Source organism: Ovis canadensis, chromosome 5, assembly GCF_042477335.2.
Source record: "Ovis canadensis isolate MfBH-ARS-UI-01 breed Bighorn chromosome 5, ARS-UI_OviCan_v2, whole genome shotgun sequence".
In the NCBI taxonomy this organism is placed as follows: domain Eukaryota; kingdom Metazoa; phylum Chordata; class Mammalia; order Artiodactyla; family Bovidae; genus Ovis; species Ovis canadensis.
Window position 1 is genome coordinate 51,707,569 of NC_091249.1, and position 24,484 is coordinate 51,732,052.

Below are 24,484 nucleotides of genomic sequence, written 5' to 3' on the forward strand. Positions count from 1 at the left end.
CTGGGCGGGGTCTCGGCTGCTGGACACCTAGTCTGGGAGCCTAACCCTCCGCTTTCCTGGCCCTTTGCGCCTCCAGCTGGCTGAGTGAAAAGAAAGTCTACTTGGGAACCAGACAGATCTGGATCTGAGTTGTCTGTGAACCTTAGTTTCCAACTCAGAAAAATGGGACAATACTACTCGCTTCACAGGGCCGTCGTGAAGACAGGCACAGTTTGCCGTAAGGTACAGCCATCGGAGGCTCCAGAATTTCTAAATAGGACGGATTTGGTGGAGAGTTGGTGGAGGGGGGGGACCTCGAGGTGGGCTTAGTTGAGGAGGACACGGGGGAGCATGAAGTTGTTTGCAGAACATTCCACCGAAGGCAGAAAATGACAGTCGACACAGGTGTAGGGACCCTTGGCTCTGGCCCCAATCGTTACTCATTCCTGACCTGTTCCTACCGCCGACCCCTCGCAGTCAGCGGCCAGCAGCCCAGCGACCCCACCTAAGTGCTGACTGTCTTGATGAGTTATGTCCTGCTACCCGCTCCAGAACCGGCAGCGCCTCCATTGAGGGTGTCAGAGTCCCCACTTTGACCCAGTGCTCAGCCCAGGCGGCTAGCTCAGGCAGCGGGGGAAAGTGAGCAGGGATCCAGGTTTGCGAGTGAGTGAACAGATGTCCACGCCTCAGGGGATGGCCAATGCTGTTCTCCCCTCTCCACTATTATCATATTTCATCCTCTTCTGCATCAGTCCCTTCACTACATAAACTGATGTAAGAGTTCTCATCTTTAAATAAATTTTCTCTTGATCTCACAACACTTTTCAGCAATCTCTCTCTTATTCTTCTATTTTTCCTGAGGGTAAAATTCCTTGGAGTTGTCTATTACCCTTCCTCCCCGTTTTTCCTCCCATTCTCTCCTGAACTCATTCAGTTAAGCTCTTGTCCCCACCAGTCCTCTGAATTAATTCCCTCTTCAAAAGGTCTCTAATGATTTCCAGGTTATTCAATCAATGGTGATTTCTCAGCTTTCCTCTTTTCTTACCTAGAAACAGCTCTGGTCAGGGTATACTCCCTCTTCCCCGTGGCTTCATCCTGTCCCACTGACTGCTTCTTCTCCACCATCTTTCCTCCTGCCCTACTGAATTCTCCTTCTCCACCTCCTTTTGCAGCTCCTCATTTGCTTTCCAACATGGTCATCAGCTCTTTCCTCTCTACATTCACTCTCTGGGACCCCATTCTGTTCTGTGACTATCAATAACACCTATATGCTAAGGACTCCCGACTTATATGTCCGGATCTGGCCTTCCCCAACAAATCCAGACTCCAGTATCCAACAGTCTGTCAAGCCTAGGATGTCTATCTCAAATCATCATTGTTGTAGTTCAGTCGCTGAATCATGTCCAGCTCTTTGTGACCCCATGGACTACAGCACACCAGGCTTCCCTGTCCTTCACCACCTCCCAAAGTTTGCTCAAACTCATGTCCATTGAGTCGGTGATGCCATCTAACCATCTCATCCTCTGTCATCTCCCCTTCTCCTCCTGCCTTCAATCTTTCCCAGTATCAGGGTATTTTGCAATGAGTCAGCTCTTCGCATCAGGTGGCCAAAGTATTGGAGCTTCAGCATCAGTCAATTTAAACTTGCAATTTCTCCACCTCCCTAACTCCTTCCTTCCTTTGGTAAACTAAAAAAAAAAAATTTTTTTTTAAAGAGCAGCATTATTCATCTGCCTGGTCCAGTAAAAATTATGACGTTTTCCTTCCTTTATTTTCTGTCTCATACTTCAGATTCTGCAAATTCCACCTTCAGCATTTGTTCCACATTTGGCTTCCATGTATGTCCCTGCCACTTCTCCCATGTCTGGACATTTTAACGGTCTCCTAATAGAGCTCTCTGCTACTACTCCTACCCAGTCCAGAGTTCTTTCACTGCAGCAGCCAAAGTCCCCCTAAAGCAGAGATCACATCAAATCACCCTCGGCTTTTAGCATTCCAGTGGGCTGGTATCACACTTGAAAGTAAAGTGTTTCAGATGTACATGACACTAATAAACTGCATCCACCAAGACACAATAAACTGGGTCACTCACCTCCTCATTCACTCCATCTACTCGTCACTTGGCCTCCTCAGTGTTCCTCCAACACAGCAAAGGTATTCCTGCCTCAGAGCCTTTGTATTTGCGACTCCTTCTGCTGAAACACTGTCTCCCAGGCTCTCTCACTGTGTTCAGGTCTCAGCTCAGATGTTACCTCCTTTCTTGATCATCCTATCTGAAACAGCAGCCCCCGACACCTCACCTGCATAATGCACGAGTTCCTTACCCTGCCTTATTTTCTCCCTATAGCACTTACCACCCTTTGACATTGTATAAAGTGTTTGTTTCTTCATTGCCCTTTGTCTGCATTAGAAAGTCAGTCCTATGAGAATAGGGGCTTGTCTGACTTGTTCACCATCTCCGCAGTGACTGCACACAGCGGATATGAATAAACAGATAAAGGAAGGATTGAGAAAGTGAAACAGTAAATGAGGAAAGGAAGAAGTGGCAGCCTGGGGCTCCAGGCAGTCCTCTAACAGGGAGAGCCAGGGATCCCATCCGTCGGGCTCCTGCAGGGCTCAGACCTAGATAGAGCCACGAGAGCTCCCTGCACAGGCAGCCGCTGGGTAGGGAGGAACAGGCCGTGGGCTAGGTCACAGTGCCCCCTGGTGGTCAGGATACCTGTAGCTCCAGGGCCAGGTCCCTAGATGTTTCCAAAGACTTTCTCTTCTACTGTCTGATTGGAACCTCATAAAAATTGCCATGAAACAAAAAGGTTTAGATTTGTAATTAAAAAACGCATGCCCAAACAACAAGAACCTACTGTATAACACAGAAATTTATATTCAATATCTTGTAATAACCCATTATGGAAAATAATTTGAAAAAGAACATATAAATGTATGCAAACATATATATACATACATATATATATAACTGAATCACTTTGCTGTATATTTGAAACATTATAAATCAAATCAACTACTTTTCAATTTAAAAATGAATATACACTGAAAATAAATTTTAAAAGAACATTCAATTGCTTAAAATAGAAAGAAAAATCATTCTATAAATTGTGTTGGAACAATTGGTTATTGTCTAAAAATAACAAGGCTCCACCTCATGCCATATATAAAAATATATCATGTATAGATTAAAATCTACTTTTATGGGACTTCACTAGTGGTCCAGTAGCTAAAACTCCTTGCTCCCAATGCAGGTGGCCTGGGTTTGATCCCTGGCCAGGGAACTAGATCCCACATGCTACAACTAAAAACCAGTGCCATCAAATAGATAAGTAAAAATAAATATTTGGAAAACTAAAGTAAAATCTACTTTTACAAGTAAAGTTATAAAAGTATTAGAAGACAGTTTTAAAAAGAAGCATGCCAGACCAAGGACCCAGAGTCCTGGATTCCAGTTCTGGCCAAGATCTTGACTCTCTAGGTAACCTCAAGTGTGTCCTGGCGTTCTGTGAGGTGGCAGGAGCTGACCTGCTACTGTGGGGCCAAGAGGTCATTGCTGAAGGTACCCTGACACCTCCTAGCCTCAGCTTGCTCTGTTACAAGCAGCCTGATCAATCATGGGAAGATTTTTGCCTGTCAGGAGGACCGTCTGTAAGTAGGGCTAAAATGTACCTCTCAGTGTTGCCAGCACTTTTCTGGGTTTTGTCCTGTGTGGCGACAAACACCGTGGGATAGCACAGACTGCACCTCCCCACAACCCCCCTTCACACACTACATTTGGAGATCCTTTTAGACACCTAGAACTCGTGTGCAGTTGGAATCTTAAATCTGGATCTCAGGGGTGAGATTGACAGGTCATCAATATTTAGATGGCCTGTGAGATCTGGAGACCACCTTGACTCACTTAGGACTGTGGTTCTCAGCCTTCGGTGCAAACTACAATTATCTGGGGAGCTGAAAAAGTGGAGCCCAAGGCCTGCCTTGACAGATGAAATTTGAGACCATGGGTGTGGGCCGAGGCATCGGCATCTTAAAAAGGCTCTACTTCAAGCTTCAACAGTAATTGAACCGAGAACTTCCAGATGTACAAGCTGGATTTAGAAATCCAGAGGAATCAGAGATCAAATTGCTAACACCTGTTGGGCCATAGAAAAATCTAGAGAATTCCAGAAAAAGATCTACTTCTGTTTCATTGACTATGCTAAACCCTTTGACAGTGTAGATCACAACAAACTGTGGAAAATTCCTAAAGAGATGGGAATACCAGACCACCTTACCTGCCTCCTGAGAAACCTGTATGCAGGTCAAGAAGCAACAGTGGAACCAGACGTGGAACAAATTAGGAAAGGAGTACGTCAAGGCTGTATATTGTCACCGTGCTTATTTAACTTATATGCAGAGTACATCATGCAAAATGCTGGGCTGAATGAAACACAAGCTGGAATCAAGATTGCTGGGAGAAATCTGAGAAATAACCTCAGATATGAAGGTGACATCACCCTTATGGCAGAAAGCAAAGAGGAACTAAAGAGCCTCTTGATGAAAGTGAAAGAGGAGAGTTTGAAAGTTGGCTTAAAACTCAACATTCAAAAAGTGAAGATCATGGCATCCGGTCCCATCACTTCATGGCAAATAGATGGGGAAACAATGGAAACAGTGATAGACTTTATTTTTGTGGGCTCCAAAATCACTGCAGATGGTGACTGCAGCCATGAAATTAAAAGATGCTTGTTCCTTGGAAGAAAAGCTATGACCAACCTAAACAGCATAATTAAAAGCAGAGACATTACTTTGCCAACAAAGATCTGTATAGTCACAGCTATGGTTTTCCCAGTAGTTATGTACAGGTGTGGAAGCTGGACCATACAGAAGGCTGAGCGCCAAAGAATTGATGCCTTCAAACCATGGTGTTGGAGAAGACACTTGAGAGTCCTTTGGACAGCAAGGAGATCAAACCAGTCAATACTAGGAAATCAATCCTGAATTTGCATTGAAAGGACTGATGCTGAAGCTTAAGTTCCAATCCTTTGGCCACCTGATGCGAAGAGCCAACTTGACTGCAGAAGACCCTGATGCTGGGAAAGACTGAGGGCAGGAGGAGAAGGGGTTGATAGAGGATGAGATGGTTGGATGGCATCACTGACTCAATGGACATGCATTTGAGCAAACTTTGGGAGGTGGTGAAAGACAGGGAAGCCTGGTGTGCTGCACTCCATGGGGTCACAAAAAGTCAGACATGACTGAGCAACTGAACAACAACAGGTGATTACGTATGCAGCTAGGGTTGAATTACACTGTGTCTGATGCCAAAGTCCCGCACAGAACTCAGGCAGGGAAGGTGACAGAAGAGTCTGGGAAGGAGAGACCTGTGAGGAGGAAAACCAAGTGAAGACCACATTCCAAGAAGGGGTGTGGAAAGCTGCTGAGAAGCAAGGAGAGTCTAGATCACAAGGAGAGTCCAGGTGGCTTTTGTTTGGGGAAAAAAGAAGGTTGGTGATCCTAATAAGAGCAATGGAATGGAGTTGTGGAGACCACCAGGAGATTGGATTTGGTTGAAGAGAGAATGGGAGGTGAGAAAGTGGAAATGAGAGTAATCAACAACTCTTTTGAGGAATTTCTCTGCGAAGAGGAAGAGAGAAATGGGGAGGTGGCTGAAGGAGAATGAGAGGCCGAGGGGAGGTTTGTTTTAAAGAAATTATAGAGCATATTTTTGTGTGGCTGGAAATGACGATGATGATGATGGAATTAACAGGTCAAGGAGAGAGGGTAGAGCTCCGCTTGCCAAGCCATGGGGAAGTGAGAGGAAGACGGGAGCAGACACTCTTCTGTTGTAGGGCAGGAGGGAGACCGGTGCAGATATAGCTGCTCTTGTAGATGAAGCAGAGGGAGGTCAAGGATGCTCACTGCTGTCAGCTACCATTTCCTAAGTAGAAATGTGAGAATGGTCAGGGATGGAGAGCAGAAGCTATGAGAGCCTTGAGGAGGAGAAAAGTAGCCACTGTGGGGTGCAGGATCTCTGGGCACCATGGAGAGCCTATCTATTTGAGGTTTGAGATCACATCGTTAAAGAGAGCGCAATCAACCTGGTTATGGGAATTTCTCATATGGTGGCACAGAGAATTGGGTTCACCTGAGGCTGGGGACTTTGCCCCAAAAATAGGACGGAAGGAGAGGGGAGCAGAAGGCAGAATCCAAGTAGGGCAAGGATGAGATTATGGACTGGAGTAGTGCAGATAATGAGAAAGGGGTCAGTGCAGGTCAGCGAGAATGGAGAGCAGCCATATAGGCAACACTAGAGGAAGTGGGCCAGAAGGAGAGGAGGTAGCCAGCGGCAGACGCTTGAAATAAGACAGTGTCACTGTGAAGTGACAATGGAGCGTCACCATCATGAAGATCGGGATGTGTCAAAGGTGTGAGCAGCTGAGGTGGTGCTGAGGTCAAGGGTCCAGGAGGCTGGGTCTTTGGGGGCACTGATGCTTGTATGCATGGAGACCCAGGGATGGTGACAGTCCTCCCAGTAAGGGGAGGACAGTAAAGCAGCCAATGAAGTCTTCAAGAGACTCCTTATCTCCTTCTGGAATGTGGACTCCTTGAAAACAGGACTGTGGCTGTCATGAACATGGCCATGGGTCCTCAGAGCCTGGCACAAAGTAGGCATTGGTAAGACTTGAATGAACGCATATCTGGTGTATATGGTCTTTATCCTTGACGGCTAAGGAAGAGACTGAGGCCAGGGACTCCCCAGGAGTGTCTGTGCATTTTTGAGTCTCAGCGGAGACTGTTTTGGGTGTGCACATCTTTGAAGTCTCTGCCCCCTGCCCCTCCCCCACTCCCACTCCTCCCCAGCTCAGGCTTTCCGGTCCCTCAAAATCAGCCTCCACACAGCTTTCCCTGGTCTGACTGTGTCCCTCCACTGAGGATGAGACCCAGCTCCTTGTAGGATGATCAGGCCTCTCATGTGTGGCCAACTCAATCTCAAGCCCCTAGGAACCCTCTGGTTCATGCTCTTCCCTTGCTCTCTACAACCACCATGCCTGCCTTCAGCCTGGAAATCTCCAGGGCTCACTGCCAGCCTGGTGAAGCCCTGCCTCCCCTTTACGCTCAATTCAGAGGGTACATCACCCATCAGCAAGCCTTATTTCTCCCTCTGCCCTACTACTGTCTGAGTCACTTCCACCACACAGGACCACATGGAGCTGTAATTATCTGCATTCCACTTGCCTGCTCCAGTGGACTTGAACCTACTGGTGGCAGAGGTCAGCGCTGGGTCACATATGCCCCTGGAACCCAGCACAGGGCACTGGTGTTTGCTGTAACCTGTGTTTGAGGATCTGTGCGGACCTGGGCATACTACTGCCGGGAGCCTTGCTGTCCTTAGTCGCTCAGTCATGTATGACTCTTTGTGACCCCATGGACTATAGCCCGCCAGGCTCCTCTGTCCATGGGATTCTCCATGCAAGGATACTGGAGTGGGTAGCCATGCCCTCCTTCAGGGGATCTTCCCGACCCAGGGATCGAACCCAGGAATCCGGCATTGCAGGTGATTCTTTACCATCTGAGCCACCAGGGAAGACCTTAGGGAGGAGATAGCACTGTGGGCCGCGAGGCTGGACACAGAGGAGAACTAAAAAGGCTTTATTGCCAGCAAATCTGTACACTGTACATGGGGGATGGGGTGGGGTCCTCCCCAGGCCTCCTACCTCGTCACTCCAGGCTAGAGTGAGTGTGAGGGTTGCATCCCCAGATGTCTGTTGTCCCCCCTGCCCTCTTGTCCCAGGGAGAGTGCCCTCCTCTCTTCGGGCGGCCACGCCCAGTGCTTCAGGGTCGGTCGCAGGGGGCCGGGCCCTTCTTTCGCTCTCGGCTCAGAAACGTCACCAGCTTGGCCTTGAAGCCTGAGTGCGCACCCGGGCGGCCAGACCCCGCGGCCTCGTCGCCGTTATCCGCCAGCTCCAGCTCCAGCAGCCGCCGGTACTGGGCCTCCAGGCTGCTGTCGTGGGCCGCGCCGGGCCAGCCCAGGTCCTGGCTGTTGTGGTAGATGGGGCTGTCCGGGGAGCTGCCGCCGCCCTGGCCCTCTTCCACCAGCTCCCGGCAGGCGGCGTCGGGTGCGCACAAGTTCTCGTACAGGTGTTCGGCGGCGGCGCTCGGGGGCCCGCTGGCCCGCTTGCACACGGACGCGTAGAGCACTGCCGGCGGCTCCTCGGAGACCGCGGGGCCCAGCAGCGGCGGCAGACTCTGTGGCCCGGGCTCGGCCGCGCGCATCTTCCGCGAGCCCGGCCCCTCGGGCCGCCGGGGCCCCTCCCGCAGCTCGCCTGGAGGCTCCAGCGAGGGCAGCGAGGTGGCCCGCGGCAGAGGGCAGGGCCGGGGCCCCGGGAGCCGCTCCCGCTGGCGGGCGATGGCGGCGGCCACGGCCCCGCACAGGTCGCGCGCGCGGGCGCTGCTGAAGGCGAAGAGGCCCTCGCCCGAGTCGCAGCGGCGGCCGGCTTCAAACGAGAACACGCCCTGGGCAGGGGGCGGCACGAGGAGTCAGCGGTTTGAGGAACCGCGCGCCACCCGCCACCCTTCCCTGCGGGACCAGCGGGGCGGCAACCCAGCACCTCACCTTGTCGGAGCCGAACTTTCGCAGGAAGCAGTAGGGCCAGGTGTAGAGCGCCTGCGGGTTGGCTGGTTCGCTCAGCTGGATAGCGTCCTGGCCCAGCCGCAGGAGGTAGGGCCCCTTCAGCTGGCAGCGGGTGGCTGCCTCCGTCCTCTGCACCACCACCGGGAACTCACCCACTGCAAGCACCGGCCGTGAGGGCCACAAGCACACTCCCGGGGTGGGGTCCCAGAAAGCTTCCCGCCCCGGGTGTGCTGGGGCTAAAGCTGCCTCTGTAAACTCTGCGACTTACCTTCCTGCCAGGAAGAGTAGATGGAGTTCTCCTCCATGGGGACCAGGCTCCTCTGCCGGGCATCTACCTCCCCAGATCCTGAGGAACTGTCCCCCGTGCCCTAGGGAATGGGACAAAGTTAGAGGTTGGTGCCTCTCCTCCCCATCCCATATCCTTTCCCTGGGGTCTGTGATGAGCAAGGGCACCCAGCAACCTGAGTGCCAGTCCTAGTTCTGCCTGTGACACAGTGCAAGGCCCTGGGCACCACTCTGAGCCTATTTCCCCACCGGCTGCCCCTTTTAGGGTGCTGAGAGCTGTAAAGCAAGGGCACACATGAAGATGTCCTCCATCGCTCCTGAGGTTGGCCAGGGACTGGGCCAGTCTGTCTGTGTCCCTGACACCTTGGAGCAGTAAAGGGGTGGGAGCATCAAGGGTGGGACCCACGAGTGAATGGCCACCGTTCCTCCCATCTTTGACCTCTTTCTCCATCTTCCCCGACGTTCTTCAGGCTCTGACCCTGAGCATCTCCATCATGACCACCTTGGCTCATGATACCTTGTGCCATGCCATGCTAAGTCACTTCAGTGTCCGGCTCTTTGTGACTGTATGGACCATAGACCACCAGGCTCCTCTGTTTGTGGGATTCTCCAGGCAAGAGTACTAGAGCAGGTTGTCGTGCCCTCCTTCGGGGATCTTCCCAACCCAGGGATTGAACCCAGGTCTTCTGCATTGCAGGTGGATTCTTTACCATCGGCGCCACCAGGGAAGCGCCAGGATACCATAGCCAGGGTCAAATGCAATGGCTTCCCACTGGTCTCTTTGCTCCTGTTTATTTACCTTTTTTTTTTTTTTTAATCAAAAGAATTGTGGTGAAATACGCAGCATAAAACTGACCATTTTAACCATTTTAAAGTCGATGGAGATGTAATTCAGAACTTTTTCATCACTTCAAATGGAAATCCTGTACCCATTAAGTCTTTACTTTCTATTCCCTCCTCTCCTCAGCCCTGGCAACCCGTAAGCGGCTTTCTGTAACTATGGATTTGTCTATTCTGGGTATTTCATGTAAATGGAATCGCACAGTGTGTGGCCTTTAGTGCCTAGTTGTTCTGACTTAGCATGTTTCCAATGTCCACCCATGTTGTAGCATGTATCAGTGCTCCATTCTTTTTAAGTAATGTTCTGTTGTATGGATAGACTACATTCAGTTTATCCATTCATCCGTTGATGCACATGTGGGTTTGCATCGTTGGGCTACTATGAAGAACGCTGCACTGAAGATTCTCATGCAAGTTTTGTTTGAACACCTGTTTCAGTTCTCTTGGGTCTACGCCTAGGAGGAGAATTGCTAGGTCATATGTTAACTTTGTTTAATTTTTGAGGAACTGCCACTCATTTCCTTTTGGCCCATCAGAGACCCTGCAAAGCTTTAAAAACTCAGTTTCTGGGTCCAACTCCCCAGAGGCTTCTCCTCTTGTGTAGAATAAAAGCCCAGACTCCACAAGTGGCCCAAGGCAGGTTCAGTTGGCTCCCACCAAGTTCTCCACCATTGCCTCCTCCTGGGTCCCCTCTCCCTTCTTACTCTGTGGCCACACTGGCCTTTCTGCTCCTTGAACATCAAGCTTTTCCCTGCCTCAGGGCCCTTGCCCACGCTGCTTTCTCTTTTCAGGAGCCTTCTCAGACCGGTGTTGAGGACGCTCTTTCTTCAGATCTTTGCCTGGTGGGTTATTTGCCCTCTCCTGAGAAGCCTTCCTGGACCATCCTGTCTAACATCCCCCCACTCACTCATGGTCCCACTCAGCCTCTCATATTCTCCATAGCATGCATGGCAATCTGAGATTTGTTCTCTGGGCTTCTGGGCTGTATCCCAGGCTTCTAGGTGCTTGCCGAGTGACGGGACGTGAACGAGCATGGAGATGAACAAGGTGTGGGTGAAATGGTCTTCCCGGCCCGCCCCTGGATGCCTTACCCACCTGCCCTGTGCTCACCGGGAAGGCCAGCTGACAGATGGGGCCCATCCATGCCTGGCGGTGCTCTGCGGCCAGTAGGTGGCTTCGCTCCGTGGTGGTGAGCAGGAAGGCACCTGTGTCCCGGGGGCAGCTCTCACCATCAGCCGGTAGCACAGAGACGCAGTCAGCCAGGCGGATGATCCTCCGTTCTCCCCGCCGGCCAGGCCCCGCAGACCTGTCACCTGCTGGCCCTAGGCCACCATCCCGGACCTCCCAGCTCTCTAGCCGGGCCACGCCTGAGGGGCCTCCTGCATAGAGTAGACCCCATACCTTCCGCCAGGACTTCTGCAGGAGATAAAAATGGGGGAGATGACCCTCAAGTGGCAGTTCCCAACCTGCAGCAGCTCAACCCCACACAAGCCATTCAGCCAGTGCTCCTGGCTACCCAGGGTGGCCTCCGCCTCCCCACTCCTCAGGCCACGTGAAAGCAAAGTGTTGTCCAGTCGTGTCCGACTCTTTGTGACCCCATGGACTGTAGCCCACCAGGCTCCTCTGGCCACAGGATTTTTCCAGGCAAGAATACTGGAGTGGGTTGCCATTTCCTTCTCCAGGGGATCTTCCTGGCCTAGGGGTTGAACCCAGGTCTCCTGCACTGCAGGCAGACTCCTTACTGTCTGAGTGGCTTTTTTACCATCTGAGCCACCAGGGAAGCCCAGGATGCCTTGCCAGAGCTGGCATGGCAAGGGGTACAGTCTGTACTTGGAGTCAGTCAGCCCCCACATCTACCCCCACAATTTCCCAACTGTGATCCCCATAAGCACTAGTATCTTCGTCTCTCAAAGGTCATGAGGGGGGGCTTCCCTGGTGGTCCAGTGGCTAGGACTCCATGCTCCCAGTGCAGGGGCCTGGGTTTGATCCCTGATCGGGGAACTGGATCCCACATGGGGCAAGTAAAACATCCTGCACGCCACCACTGAGACCCAGCATGGCCAAATAAATAATAAAATAAAATACTTAAAAAAACAAATGGTTATGAGAACGCACAAGGTTGGGGCTTCTACTGGGTACTATCTAGTGGCTAGAGCAGACCACCTGCACCCCTGCTTTGTCAGTGCCCCCACCGCCTGCAAAGAAAAGGTCAATTAGGCCATGGGGCAAGGGCTGGGGTGGGAGGGAGGCCTCGGTCTCATGATGGCAAGGAAGGAAACATGCAAATAATTCCGAGCAAAGGAAACAGACGGTTTATCTGCCTGGGCAGCAGCTGCGGCTGAGCTATGGGTGTGCAGGGCCCGCGACCTGAGGACAGGGCTGGGAAGAGCTGAGCCCTCTTGGGCAGGATGGAGCTGCACTTTTAGGGGCTCCTCCAGCTCAGCCTCCAGCCCTCTCAGGGGCCACAGTGCCACTGGTAGACGGGATGGAAGGCTGTTGGATTAGCCGCTCCCTCACCTCTGCTCTGCCCCATTGGTGGCATTACCAGCTCCCTGCTCTTGGCTTCCCACCTGTAAATGAGGCAGGGTCTCGCTGAGGCTGAACTTCTCCACACCCAGGTTGGACTCCCCACCCTGACGCCTACCCTCTTTCTCCCAGTCCTAGTGGCCTGTCCGAGTCTGGGGCAGAGGCCCACTACCTGTCCTAGGCGGCCACCTGGCAGCCAGGGTCCCCACCTTGCCGAACTTGATGTGCTGCTGGTAGAGGATGCCGTCCTTGACGGGGGTCTCCAGAGGCTCCATGGCGCGGCCGGACCCAAGGCCGCCACTCCGAGGACCTGCAGAGACTGATGACGGGTAGGAGGGGAACTCCTCACACTTCCCCTTCTGGCCACTTCCCCCTCCCTCTGTCCAGAGCGGCAGCTGCAGGACTGGGGGAGGGGAGCCCTGCCTACACCATAAAGGAGCTAGAACGGGGTGGGGAGGGCATCCCATATTTCTCCCTTGGGGTTCCAGGTATCCCACTAGGGCCAGGCAGGGACCTCAGACCACCTGAGGGCAGATGATCCCTGCCTGTTCCGGTCAGCTGGGTGTGAGCTTCTGACCCCAGGCTGGCTCCCGAGTCATGAGCTCCGACCCCTCCCCCATCCTGGGGCAGTTGTGTACCCTGGGTCCTGGCATGCCCACAGCCTGGTCCCCACCTCAGGACCTTACTCTAGCCAGATGGGCAAACTCCTTGCCTTCCCATTCAAGAGTCCTAGTTGGTCGGCCTGTCTTTGTGCTGGAAAACAGTTCTAACAATCACTTGGTCCTCTCCATTTCACAGCTCCTGTCTGTTGCCAGCCTTGGCATCTTCCCATTGAACCATGGCCCCACCTGGGCCCATCAGGCCCTTTCTGCCATGCCCAAACAACCCATCCCTCCCCTTCCTAAACACTGCCTGGCTCCCAGTGCCCTCAGGTCTAGCTTGGACTCCTGGGCCCAGCACTCGAGGAGGATTCTCTCCTCTACCTCCCCACGCCTGGCCCCTTCAGGGCACCTCTCACCGTGCTCCTCAGGGCACTGGGCCTTCTCCCTCTGGCCTTCTTCCTCCAGGAGGCCTCCCTTGACCACCCCACGCTATCTTGAGAGCACAAAGGCCCCAGCCCTCATGGCACGGCCCCAGCCACGTGAGTGTGGCACGCCCCTGCAGAGTTCCCTGGAGATCTCACGTGCTTTTTTTTTTTTTAAGCTTTGCTTCTTACTGGGACTCTTTCTAAGCCTTGCCTTGCTGGAGGCCAGTTATCTGAGCTCTGCATATGAATCTGAATTCTGGAGACAGCCTTGTGTCATTTATCCCGTGCCACTTCTAGGAAGCAATGTGTGAACAGGCCAAATACTGTTTGGGGGTCACATGTGGGTTGTGTAGCTTCTCAGGCAGGAAATCGAGGGCCTCATTCACCTGGCTTTGTGCCCATTATGGCCCAAGCAGCCCCAGACACCATGTCCTTTGCATTCTCATTGCCATTTCACCGATGAGGAAATCAACTCAGAAACATTAAGTAACTTGCCCAAGGCGACACACCAAGTGGCAAACAGGGCTCGAGCAACGGCTGTCCCGCTGGGATAAGCGCGTGGCCTGCGCACGGAGTGTCTGGCGCAGAGGAGCTGCCACCAGGGCTCTTCTTCTATCGACCCCTAGCAAGAAATCCTGGCCCCTTTGCCAGCAGTCCCGAGACAGCAGCCTGCATTTATTCATGGCTGTTATTCATGGCTGATCTGTCTGTCCCACTCACTTGTGAACTTCCCAGAGGGCATCTGTCTGGCTCACCTGGGTCCTGAGCCCAACACATAGCTGGGTCAGTGGGTGCATGTGGCCTAGGTGGCAGTCCTATGGCATTTGCTGCCCACTTGGCAAACAGCAGAGGCCTTCCTACTGGGAGCCTGCGTGGGCAGGGGGCCTGAGACATGATGTCTCCAAAGGGCCTTAGGAGAAGCCCTGGGGAACTTTACACACTGACAGGAAGAGGGAGGCTGGGGCAGGCCTGGAGGTTATAACAGCCAACCAGAAAGACCAGAAACCCCAATCAACCATTTTCCTTTGGTCTATCAGGGTGGTCCTTCTCTGAGTCACAATAGAAGAAATTTACCCTAAGCCTCCACAGGAGGCCCCAGGCAATCAGCTCCTTTCACAGCTCAGTACCAGCAGGTTTTGGCAGTGGTGGTGGGAAATACCAAGGTCCAACCTCAGAAGGGCGCTGGTGGTCAGTGGGTGAGGCCTGCCCAGGGAGCACGGGGCAGACAAGGTGAAACACAGAGGCTGAGACCAGAAAGGCTTGTGCTTTAATGGCAGCTAGGGTAAAGGGGAGCAAAAATAGTAATTCTGGGGGGCATGGGGAGCAGGCAGCCAGGTCCAGCCTGGCCCAACCCAGGCCAGCTGAGCCGAGGTTGCTGTCTTCTTGTCCACAGGGCGGATGTGTGTGTGTGTGTCTATGTGTGTGTGTTGGGGGGGCAGTGGTGGCGGCTGGAGCTCCAGGGACAGAGGCCCCTCGCGGAGGAGGGGTGGCAGCCAGCTCAGAAGTCCATGGAGCTGTGGGCCAGGTAGTCCTTGCGGCCGATGTTGCTAACCTGCTTCGTCTGCATGGCTTCGAGCTTGGGGCAGTCGGTGATCCGATGACCCAGGCCCCCACAGAAGGCACAGCCACGCTCTCCTGCGGGAATGGGGTACCGGGAGACGGAGGGTCAGCACGATGACAGGGCCAGTCTCCATACCCCAGATCTTGGGCACCCCCATCAGACCCCCAGTCCACCAAGGGGCAGCATCCACTTGTTCCGTGGTGTGCTCGACTGCCCCCACCAGACTAGGGTACTTCCACCCCGCGTCACCTCCAATCTCCAGCATGGACTCGTCCCCACAGTGCAGGACTTGCAGGACGGGTGGAACCTTCTGCTTGGCCTCCAGCAGCAGGGCTTTGAGATCCATCAGCACTGACTCATCTGTGGGGATAGTGGGGAGTCTTCAGGTCCAAGCCTGGGCCCTGCAGCCAGAACCTGAGTGGTCACAGGTGGAGGACCCAGGAGACGGCTTCGGTGGTAGACTCACCACAGGCCTTGTTGATGAAGGTGGTGGCGATGCCTGTGTTTCCTGAGCGCCCAGTTCGGCCAATACGGTGCACTGCAGACAGGGAACAGAGCATGTGGCCCCCTCTCCAGGGGCTGGGGCCGAGCCCTCAACCCCAGCCGCCCAAATACCCCACCATAGTTCTCGATCTCCTCGGGCATGTCATAATTGATGACGTGCTGGATGGCAGGGAAGTCCAAGCCCTTGGAGGCTACATCTGTGGCCACAAGTACATCCTTCTTGCCTTCCCGGAATGCCTCAATAGCCTTAGTCCGTTCCTCCTGGTCTGGAAAGGGTCGGGCAGGAACTGTTAGAGCGACAGCAGTGGTCTGGGGAGGAGTGACAGGCTGTCCAGGTAGGGGAAGGGATAAGATGAAGGGCTGCTACGGGGGTGGGGTCTGTGCCTAGGACATCCCACCCTGACCTTTGCCCCCATGGATGGCAACAGCCTCCACTCCCTTGAGCAGCAAGTACTCATGGATGGCGTCCACATCTGCTTTCTTCTCTGCAAAGATGAGCACCTGTCCGGAAAAAGCCAACTCTGGTCACAGGGGCTGACTCCTGGGTGCCCCCTGTTACATTCCCCTTGCATGCTGCCCTCCCGCCAGCCTGGCTGGCAGCACTCACGGGTGGCGGTGTCTTCTGCAGGCACTCAAGCAGGTACACCATCTTGGCTTCCTCCTTCACGTATTCCACTTCCTGCCACCACCAGGATCAGGTCAGGTGGTCCTGACAACAGACTCACCAGCCCTGGCCCTGCCACAGAGAATGGGTCCCCAGTCCTGGCTGGGAGGTGACCAGAAGCCTCTTGCCAAGGGCGGGGCACTATAAGAAGGCTTCCTGCTAAGGGCCGAGACTGTGAATGAAACCCTCGCTGCCCACCCTGCTCTGATCAGTTCCCAGGAGACTTGGAAGACCCTGCCCTCCCAGGTAAGGCTGCCTAGCAGGTACCTGGATGACATCCAGGCTGGCGGCCCCGGCACGACCCACGTTGATTGTGACAGGCTTTACCAGGGCGCTCTTGGCAAAGTTCTGAATCTTCTTAGGCATGGTGGCGCTGAAGAGTAGGGTCTGTCGCTGGCCCTGAGGAAGACGTGGACATGTGTGGGCTGGGGAGGCTGAGCGGCTGGGATAGTGGGTGTTGAATGTGGTGTGTGTGGAGGGGGGGAACGAGGCGGGAACGTCCCGGCCAGGTGGGGAAGGGCACCTTGAAGTAGGAGAAGATGGTGCGGATGTCCCCCTCGAAGCCCATGTCGATCATGCGGTCAGCCTCGTCCAGGGCCAGGTAACGACAGATGTCCAGGCTGACCATCTTCTTCTGCAGCAGATCCATGAGGCGCCCAGGGGTGGCCACCATCATATGCACACCACTGGGGACCAAGGGCGACACTGAGGCTGAGCCACCTGCTCGACCTTACCTAGAGGCCAGCAGCCCGCTCTGTTCTGCCTTCCAGTCTCCTTCCTGTTTCTCATCGCTTGTCCCTCCTTGTCACTGCCACCACCTTGCTCTCCAAACAGAACAAGGCTCTCCTGAAGAGCACTACAGCCTTCTCTGCTAGACCCCAGCCATGTGTTCACTTCTGCCTCACACACCCGTCCCCCTGATCACTCCTCTGCCCCTAGGAGGACTGACCTGAATTTTCAGATAGTTTCAGCTTGTGCTTCCACAGGTCCCTTTGTAGGCCTCAACGGGATCAGCTTCCTGGTACACTGAACTCATCTTTTCCATGTTTGCATCTTCCCTAACTAGCAATGCCTATGAAACAGGGACTGGGTTTGGCCTGTCTGTAACCCTGGACATGTAGTGATGTGATGTCTGTCAGGAACTGCACTGTGTGGAAAGGGCACAGGCCCAGCCACACCCCAGAGCCTCAGCCTCCTTGATAGATCACACTGGACAACCCTGATTGTCCTGGACATCCCAGGCCCTCCACCTCTCTGCCCTCCGCCTGGAATGCCCTGACTCCTTGACCTCCCAGATGCCCCTGTTCCATCTGCTGTGGTCCCAGAGTACTTTAGTACCTTCCTCTGTCCCAACCCACCTCCTCATTAGACTGGGGGCTCCTTGAGGGCTGAGCCTATGGGCAGCCTCTGCAAGGCTCTGCTGAGTAGCTAAAGCAAAGGATCTCTTGGCTTGTCAAGGGGTTCTGACGAAGCCCGTGGGACAGGGTGACTTGGACTCACTGTCGGATGGTCTCCATCTGCTCTTTGACGGACATGCCCCCGATGCAGAGGGCGCAGCGCAGGAGTGGCGAGCTGTCTTCCTGCAGCAAGCGGCAGTAGTACTCCAGGATGCCGTGGGTCTGTCGGGCCAGCTCCCGCTGCAGGTACAGGGGCAGCGGCTGGCACCAGAAGGTGGCTCCCTCCCTCGTGTACCCTGCCCTCCAGGCCAGCCTCTCTTACCGAAGGGCAGATAATGAGTCCATAGGGCCCTTCACGCTTAGAGAAAGGTAACCTTTTCTCTTGTTCCAGGCAGAACATGATGACGGGCAAAGTGAACACCAGTGTCTTGCCTGAACCGGTAAAGGCTATGCCTATCATGTCGCGGCCAGAGAGACTGGTGACAGAGAAGAGAGGCCGGAGGGTCAGGCTCGGTGGGAAACAAAGACTCTGCTTCTCACCCAGTGGCTGCTCCTCCCCGGACTGTCAGCTTCACACTCACATGGTGGGAATTCCCTGGATCTGAATGGGTGTTGGGTGGTGGATGCCCTTCTTCTTCAGGCCTCTCAGGATGGCTACAGAAAACAGCCTGGCTTCATTTTTGTGTTTCACAGGATACGAGACACAGCCCCCTAACGCCTGTAAAACTGGCACTATGCCCCTCACGTTACAAATGATGAGACTCAGACAGACAGAAAGGCAGACACACAAACTTGCCCAAGGCTTCTAGGCTAAGTGGAGGCAGGATTCACACCCAGTTCTGTTTAAGGCCATCATTACTTGCCCTCCAAAGCTCCCTAATGGCAAAGGTTACGAAGTATGAACAGCTCAATGACTGAAAAAGAAGCATAAAGACGAACTCTTCCTTCTCCACTGCCTGGACCTGATGCAGCAGCTTCTGGATTTCGGTGGGGGCCCAGGGTGCAACCCCACAGATGTTTCACTATTAAAATGTGGTGTGTCTCATGATCACAATGCGGTACTGCAGACTTCCCTGGGGGTACAGTGGATAAAAATCTGCCTGCTGATGCAGGGGACGCGGGTTTAACCCCTGGTGTGGGAAGATTCCACATGCTGTGGAACTAAAGCCTGCGTGCCACAACTACTGAGCCTGCGTGCCACAAGCAGTGAAGCCCGCACGCCGCACCTTCTGAGCCCGCGTGCTGCAACTACTGAAGCCTGAGTGCCTAGCCTATGCTCCACAAGAAGCCTGTGCACCGCAACAGAGTAGCTCCTGCTAGCTCCAACTAGAGAAAGCCTGTGCGCAGGAACGAAAGACCCAGCACAGCCTGTATGCATATAATGTGCTGGTGCTTCCGGCTCCCAGGTACCTGCAGGAAATTTCATTTCCTTGAAGCTCTTAATGGGTGGTGGGATGCCATCGCCTTCCACCAAGATGTGGTACTTCTTCCGGACACGTTCATGCCGCTCTTCAGACATACTCAGGACATAACGGGGTGGTGTCCAACTGTGGGTGGGTGACAAGGGTCAAGACAGCCCCTGGGCACACCTGGCTTTGGGGTGTCTCTTCCAGTCTCAGCCACCTACCATCCCAAGTAAGAGGAATCAACTGCAGTCAAGAAAGACGTACCTAGTTTTGATTGGATCGTCGTATGTGATTCCCTTAGCCATCTCCTTCACTGACATCAAAGCTGAGGAAACAGATGTGGCTCAAGGCTGGCTCCTGCTTCCCAGAGGCCAGGTCCCTTGAAATGGAACATGCCTAGGGGTGAGGGAGGAGGCTCAGTTCACCTCTTCTCTGCCCTGGCTACAGCCATACCTCGACCTTCGGCCACACTCTCCAGGATCTTCTCCTCTTCCTTCAGCTGCTTCTCTTTGGCAGACTCCTTGCGGGCTGACAAAAGAAGCAGAAGGTGTCAGAGAGACACCAAAGCAGTGCGCCACACTGAGCCTCCGGCCTGCTGCCCAGCCCACCTTCAGCCTTCTCTTTGAGATGCTGGTGCTGATCCAAGAGACTGACGTTGGACTGAGGACCCAACGGGATGTCGTCCTCATCTCCTCGGGGCTCGCTGCCGCTGTCCTGCTGCTCCTCTTCCGCAGCTCCCTTGCGTCTTCGCTGCAGCAGCTTCTGGAGCTGAGGTTCCACCAGTGCCCCTCAGAGCCAAGCCCAACGCAAAGTGCGGCATCGGGCCCGGGGGCCTGCGTCAGGATTCTGGCCTTTGGGAGAGGGTCCTGTGCTCGGAGGCGCAGAGCTGCCCCACTCCTCGGATGAGATTGCCAGTTCCTCGTCTGCCTGGGGACCACGCTCCCGCGTACTGACACCTCACTCCGCGGACCCGGGGCCACCCCCATCGCATCGCTAAAACCCTATCTCCTGCCCTCACTCTTCTCGCGACCCACGGCCCTCACCAGTATTTGCCGGCGTTGTCGCAACGGCACGTATGGCACGTAGTCCTCGTCGTCCTCATCCTCTGCCTCAGAGCGGCTTCCTGTGGCAGTCGCCTCGTCGGTACGAGCCCGCTGCAGACACACACGAGTCAGACCCGGACCCCCGGCCTTTACCTTCGCTCTCCACCCGCGCGGACCCCAACCTCTCTCCCACCTTCCTCTCAGGTTCCGATTCCGCCATCCTTTGCTGCACGCATGCGCGCCACAGTAAAACCCCGCCCCACCTATATGAGATCCAATCAGATGTAAGGAAGCGGACGTCGACACCTAGCAACGACCTCTGAGTGCCGGATCGCGCAGAAGGACAAATTTTCTCCTGAGCGTCGGTCGCGCGGTGCTGTGTCCCCGCCCACTGTAGGTGGCTACGCAGCTGTTGCCGGGGCTGAGGGCGAAAGCCTCAGGCAAGACATTGTGTGACTCTGCAGGATTTCGAGCACGCGCTGAAAGCTCAAACCGAGCCGGGTAGAAGCGTGGAAACCGCCGTTCCCGAAGAGGGAGGCTTGCCGGCTGCCCAGCCTCGCCCAGGGCGTGACGTCACTCGGCACGCCCCCCCGCTAGTGGACACTGCGCCCTCTCGTGGCCGGGGAGCTCAGAGACCAGGCTAGCTGGAATCCTGACCCGGACTCTATCCAGCCCCTATTAACCCGCACCGGCCAAGGCAGGTAGGGCAGGATGGGGCTTGCAGAATAAGCTGACTGTTGAGAATACTGCTGGTGTTATCTGTGTGAAACACCTATGTTCAGAGTGGCGAGATAAACAAAACGATGGCTGTGGTTTTAAACTGAGGGCCTGTATATGTACGCAAACGATTATTATTGTAAATGCCGTAATAGAGTAACTGGGGAACCAAAGACTTCGAGGAGACCTGGATCTGAAGTTAGAGGGAAGTGAGGAATCTCAGAGCTGCTGGGAGGGCAGGAGAGGGAGAGGCTTCCTGATACAGGGGCTAGCAGGAGTCAAGTTCTGGCCATGCCCAAGTTTCTCAGTGAACAAAGAGATGTGGCCCGTGTAGGGTAGGGTAGTTAAGAGTTAAGGCTGGAAAGGTAGACCCAGAGTGTGCAGGGCTGACTGTCAGGGTAATTTCAACTTTTAAAGAGGATAGGTTAGTGCTGTTCTTCTCTTCCTTTGTATGTTAAGAGTGTGGACTGGACATTGTGCGGTGTGAAAGTGTTAGCCGCTCAGTCATATCCACCTCATTTGCAATATTGCTGGTTGTACCCCTCCATGCTCTTCTGTCCGTGGAATTCTCCAGGCGTGAATACTGGAGTGGGTTGCCATTTTCTTTGGGGAACTTCCCGACCTAGGGACTGAACCTGGGTCTCCTGTATTACAGGCAGATTCTTTACCATATAAGCCACCAGGGAAGCCCAAAGAGATTAGGTGGAGAGATAGATAACTGGTCTTAAGAACTCTCCTAAGACACAAAAAGTACCACTTTTGGAATTAGCATAAAGGCAGGCAATTGGCAACCCATTCCAGTATTCTTGCCTGGAGAATTTCATGGACAGAGGAACCTGTCAGGCTAGTCCATGGAGTCGCAGAGTTGGACACCACTGAGCAACTTACACACACACAGGGCAAACTGTAAAAAAGTGGCTTCTCAGCTGGAATGTGATGGACTAGGTGGTATTTGTAAGAAAGTGTTATTTCAAAGAGGGAAACAAGTGAGTAAAAGTTAGGAGCCCTGAGGGTGCCAGACCTCGCTGGAGACTGAGGTCATCAGGTGTGGCTGGAGTGTGCCAGAGGCAGGAGCCAGACTTGAACAACCCTGAACACCATTCATAGAGCTCTTTTTCTGTGGGAAAGGGCTTCTCTGATAGCTGTTGGTAAAGAATCTACCTGCAATGCAGGAGACCCCAGTTCAATTCCTGAGTCAGGAAGATCCGCTGAAGGATAGGCTACCCACTCCAGTATCCTTGGGCTTTCCTTGTGGCTTAGCTGGTAAAGAATCTGCCTGCAATGTGGAAGACCCGGGTTCAGTCCCTGGGTGGGTTCAATCCCCTGGAGTAGGGCATGGAACCCACTCTGGTATACAGTCCATGGGGTCGCAGACTCAGACATGGCTGAGAGACTTTCACTTTCTGTGGGTAAAGCGGCTGCTTGATCAGATCTGCAACTCTGCAGATGAAGCAGAATTTTTCATAGCTGTGACAATTCAGTTGCAGAGCAGGATCCCAGTGTAAAAGTTGAAGGCGAGAAGCACAGGTAATAAATATACAAAGAGAGGTTTCACAGAAAAGTGGCCACACTTCCTTGAGGACTGGCCAAGGGACCAAGACTTGTGAGCCGGTGGTCAATGCTGTTTCGCCTCTTTGGAAGAAGTGGTACTGCTAGCCCAGTATATGTGTGTTTGTTGCAGGGTAGAGAAGGGTTCAACCTGGTGGGAAAGGAAGGAGTGGTTTTGGATCCTAGTCCTAACATTCCAAAGACCTGTTGGTGAAGGTGTAGCTGCTGCCACTGTCACTCCGCACAGGAGCACAAGCTAAGAGCTGTTCTAGTAGAGAAAATGACATTGGAGGTGAGGATTTGGGACAAAATTGTGTGTGAGGCATTTCTGGCAAAACTATTATATTAAAATCTGAATTCACAAACAAGATCAGATCTGTGGTGGGGAGCAGGGGATGAAGTAGTTTGCTTTACACAAGAGTGCATTTTTAACACTCAAGTACTTTGGCTACACATCCATGCCCATTGTAAACTCAGGTCCAACTTATAAAACTCCATCTTTACTTTTACCCCCACCTTGCCCTGACAGCTTCAATCATCCAGGCTACAGGTACGCACACAATCCACAAGGCCTCAAGACTTCCTGATAGCTTCTCACATTAGCTGTGCAGAGACCAAGTCCTAGCCCTCCAACTCGCCCATCCTGGAGGGAAGGAAACTGAGCCACAGTGTGGGGAAGGGGTTGCTCAGGGTTTCCATACTGGAGTCTTATTAACAGGAGGAGGGGGCACAGATGCTACCGTCATACAACCTATGTTTTAATCCTGTGTGTGTGTGTGTGTGCACGCACACACGCTGTCATGTCTGACTCTTTGAGACCCAATGGACTATAGCCCACCAGGCTCCTCTATCCATGGAATTTTCCAGTTATAAAATACTGGATCATGTTGATGTTTAACAGAAAACAATAAAAGTCTGTAAAGCAATTATCCTTCGATTAAAAAAAAAAAGAATACTGGAGCAGGTTGCCACTTCCTACTCCAGGGATCGAACCTGAGTCTCTTGCATCTCCTGCATCGGCAGGCCCACTGCACCACCTGGGATCCTAGTTGGCCAAACTGAGCTCAGTAGAGTCTCTTTGCTGTCAGTTGGCTTTAATTCCTCATCCGTAAAATGGGCTAATAGTTCCTCTTAGCACTGCTGACAGAATTAAGTGGAATCGACGCCAATCTCTTGAGGCAGCATGTGCTCAGGAAAGTTAATGACTAAGGCAGACTACAATGTCTCTGAGTACATCCTTCACCCTCACGCCCCACCCGGATGAGTAAACCTTCAATCAACACACCGACTCTGTGTCCAAATGTTGCTTTATCTTTCGGCAGGAAAGATTTTCACAGTATCAAAAGTAAAGAATTGAAAAACAAGTAAAACAAAAACAAAAAAACCAAACACAAAAAGAGCAGTGTTGGGCCAGCAGTACCATCAGCCCCCAAGCCCACTGGCCAGCCCAGCCTCCGGGCTCTGAGTGTGGAGGCTGCGTAGCACCAGGAAGCGGCTCTGCGGAGGTCCTGAGGGGCCCCAGCATGAACAGCATCTATTCAGCTTTTGGTTGGTCCAGGATGGTGGAGCGGGGAGTGGGGTCTTGGGCAGGTAGGTGGGGATGTGATGGAGAAAACTGTAGACCTTCGGCTGGCAGTTGGGGTCTCAGGACACCCTTAAGAAGCTGGTTCTGGCAGGGGCTGATAAAAGAGAAGAGTATGGCCACACGGTGAGAAATGGCCCCATAGCAGCCTCCCTGTGCTGGCTCCGAGTCTCCACAGGTCCCCATGGAGGCAGAACAGTTGCCTGCTATTTCTGCCCATTGGGCTAAAAACACTGAACAGACTTTCCCTCCCCATCACCTCCAGCAGAGGACGAAGGTTAAGACAGAACCCCAGCCCCACTGAACATGATCCTAAATCTCAAGGAATGAGGACAACACTTGAGGAACCCAGGGCCCCCTGCTGTAGGCCAGGGTGGAGGAAGAGCCCAGCCTCTCCCTTGACCGTGGAGAGGTCACCTATGCTCTCAGACTCCTGCCTCAGGATCCAGGTGCCTGGCCCAGGCTGGATCCCCAGCCTGCACCAGCAGTGCTCTCTCACACACTCAGGGCTCACAATTAAGGCTACGAGAAGGGTGGAGAAGGTTAAAGGAGGGCATTTACTGGTGGGGAGCACCCCCGTCTTGAGAAAGAGATCAGTCAAGAGGGAGTGAGAGAAGATGGCTGGATGAGGCTTCCTACATGATAGGGGCACTGGGCTGGGGAAGGCAGTGTGACTTGTTTTCTCTCAAAAGGGGCAACAGATGAAGGTGCCTGGGGTTCTGGTAGCTCCTGGCTCCTGTGGAGGTGGTGAAGAAAGGCAGGATGGCACCCTGACTCTGGCAGAA

The 24,484-nt window shown here is 53.5% G+C and overlaps 3 protein-coding genes and 1 long non-coding RNA gene across 33 annotated transcripts in view; 1 reads left to right on the forward strand and 3 right to left on the reverse strand.

The window, feature by feature from the left end:
• Positions 1 to 7,601: 7,601 nt before the first annotated feature.
• Positions 7,602 to 13,402, reverse strand: DOK3 (docking protein 3). 10 transcript variants are annotated; one of them, XM_069589589.1, is made up of 6 exons: positions 13,269 to 13,402; positions 12,460 to 12,569; positions 10,835 to 11,140; positions 8,868 to 8,967; positions 8,582 to 8,754; positions 7,602 to 8,481 (listed from the first exon to the last, which is right to left on the reverse strand). In XM_069589589.1, the coding sequence occupies exons 2-6, from the start codon at positions 12,523 to 12,525 to the stop codon at positions 7,801 to 7,803; spliced, it is 1,326 nt and encodes a 441-aa protein (XP_069445690.1). In that variant the 5' UTR covers positions 12,526 to 12,569; positions 13,269 to 13,402; the 3' UTR covers positions 7,602 to 7,800. The 10 variants fall into 10 exon arrangements, with proteins under 10 accessions (XP_069445690.1, XP_069445685.1, XP_069445692.1 ...); XM_069589584.1 differs by having other exon boundaries at positions 10,820 to 11,140; XM_069589591.1 differs by having other exon boundaries at positions 12,460 to 12,560; positions 13,269 to 13,391.
• A 1,120-nt stretch (positions 13,403 to 14,522) lies between these two features.
• Positions 14,523 to 20,431, reverse strand: DDX41 (DEAD-box helicase 41). The gene is made up of 17 exons (XM_069589581.1): positions 20,046 to 20,431; positions 19,853 to 19,963; positions 19,418 to 19,577; positions 19,263 to 19,337; positions 19,074 to 19,134; positions 18,814 to 18,950; positions 17,985 to 18,057; positions 17,726 to 17,879; positions 17,507 to 17,643; positions 16,530 to 16,692; positions 16,274 to 16,405; positions 15,950 to 16,021; positions 15,747 to 15,843; positions 15,459 to 15,608; positions 15,305 to 15,376; positions 15,088 to 15,198; positions 14,523 to 14,912 (listed from the first exon to the last, which is right to left on the reverse strand). The coding sequence occupies exons 1-17, from the start codon at positions 20,070 to 20,072 to the stop codon at positions 14,776 to 14,778; spliced, it is 1,869 nt and encodes a 622-aa protein (XP_069445682.1). The 5' UTR covers positions 20,073 to 20,431; the 3' UTR covers positions 14,523 to 14,775.
• On the forward strand, positions 15,687 to 18,457 carry LOC138440318 (uncharacterized). Its single transcript, XR_011256989.1, has 2 exons — positions 15,687 to 17,987; positions 18,097 to 18,457. It is a non-coding gene; the product is annotated as an uncharacterized lncRNA (long non-coding RNA).
• A 2,975-nt stretch (positions 20,432 to 23,406) lies between the features above and the next one.
• Positions 23,407 to 24,484, reverse strand: part of FAM193B (family with sequence similarity 193 member B) — a 30,722-nt gene continuing 29,644 nt past the window's right edge. For all 21 annotated transcript variants that reach the window (XM_069589575.1, XM_069589563.1, XM_069589559.1 and 18 more), the window contains one exon: positions 23,407 to 23,796. The gene's annotated coding sequence lies outside the window, so the exon portion shown is untranslated. The remainder of the gene's footprint in view (positions 23,797 to 24,484) is intronic.

What these genes read in the sequence shown, in the direction of transcription:
- DDX41 (XM_069589581.1), bottom strand. Translation starts at nt 20,072, where the DNA reads ATGGCGGAATCGGAACCTGAGAGGAAG. An exon ending in GAGTGTGGCCGAAGGTCGAG is followed by an intron (nt 19,135 to 19,262) that starts GTATGGCTGTAG and finishes CTGTTTCCTCAG; the next exon opens with CTTTGATGTCAGTGAAGGAG. An exon ending in GTCCATGCTGGAGATTGGAG is followed by an intron (nt 14,913 to 15,087) that starts GTGACGCGGGGT and finishes CCATTCCCGCAG; the next exon opens with GAGAGCGTGGCTGTGCCTTC.
- DOK3 (XM_069589582.1), bottom strand. Translation starts at nt 12,717, where the DNA reads ATGGGATGCCCTCCCCACCCCGTTCTAGCTCCTTTATGGTGTAGGCAG. An exon ending in AGCACATCAAGTTCGGCAAG is followed by an intron (nt 11,141 to 12,459) that starts GTGGGGACCCTG and finishes TATCTCCTGCAG; the next exon opens with AAGTCCTGGCGGAAGGTATG. An exon ending in GAAAGTTCGGCTCCGACAAG is followed by an intron (nt 8,482 to 8,581) that starts GTGAGGTGCTGG and finishes CCCCCTGCCCAG; the next exon opens with GGCGTGTTCTCGTTTGAAGC.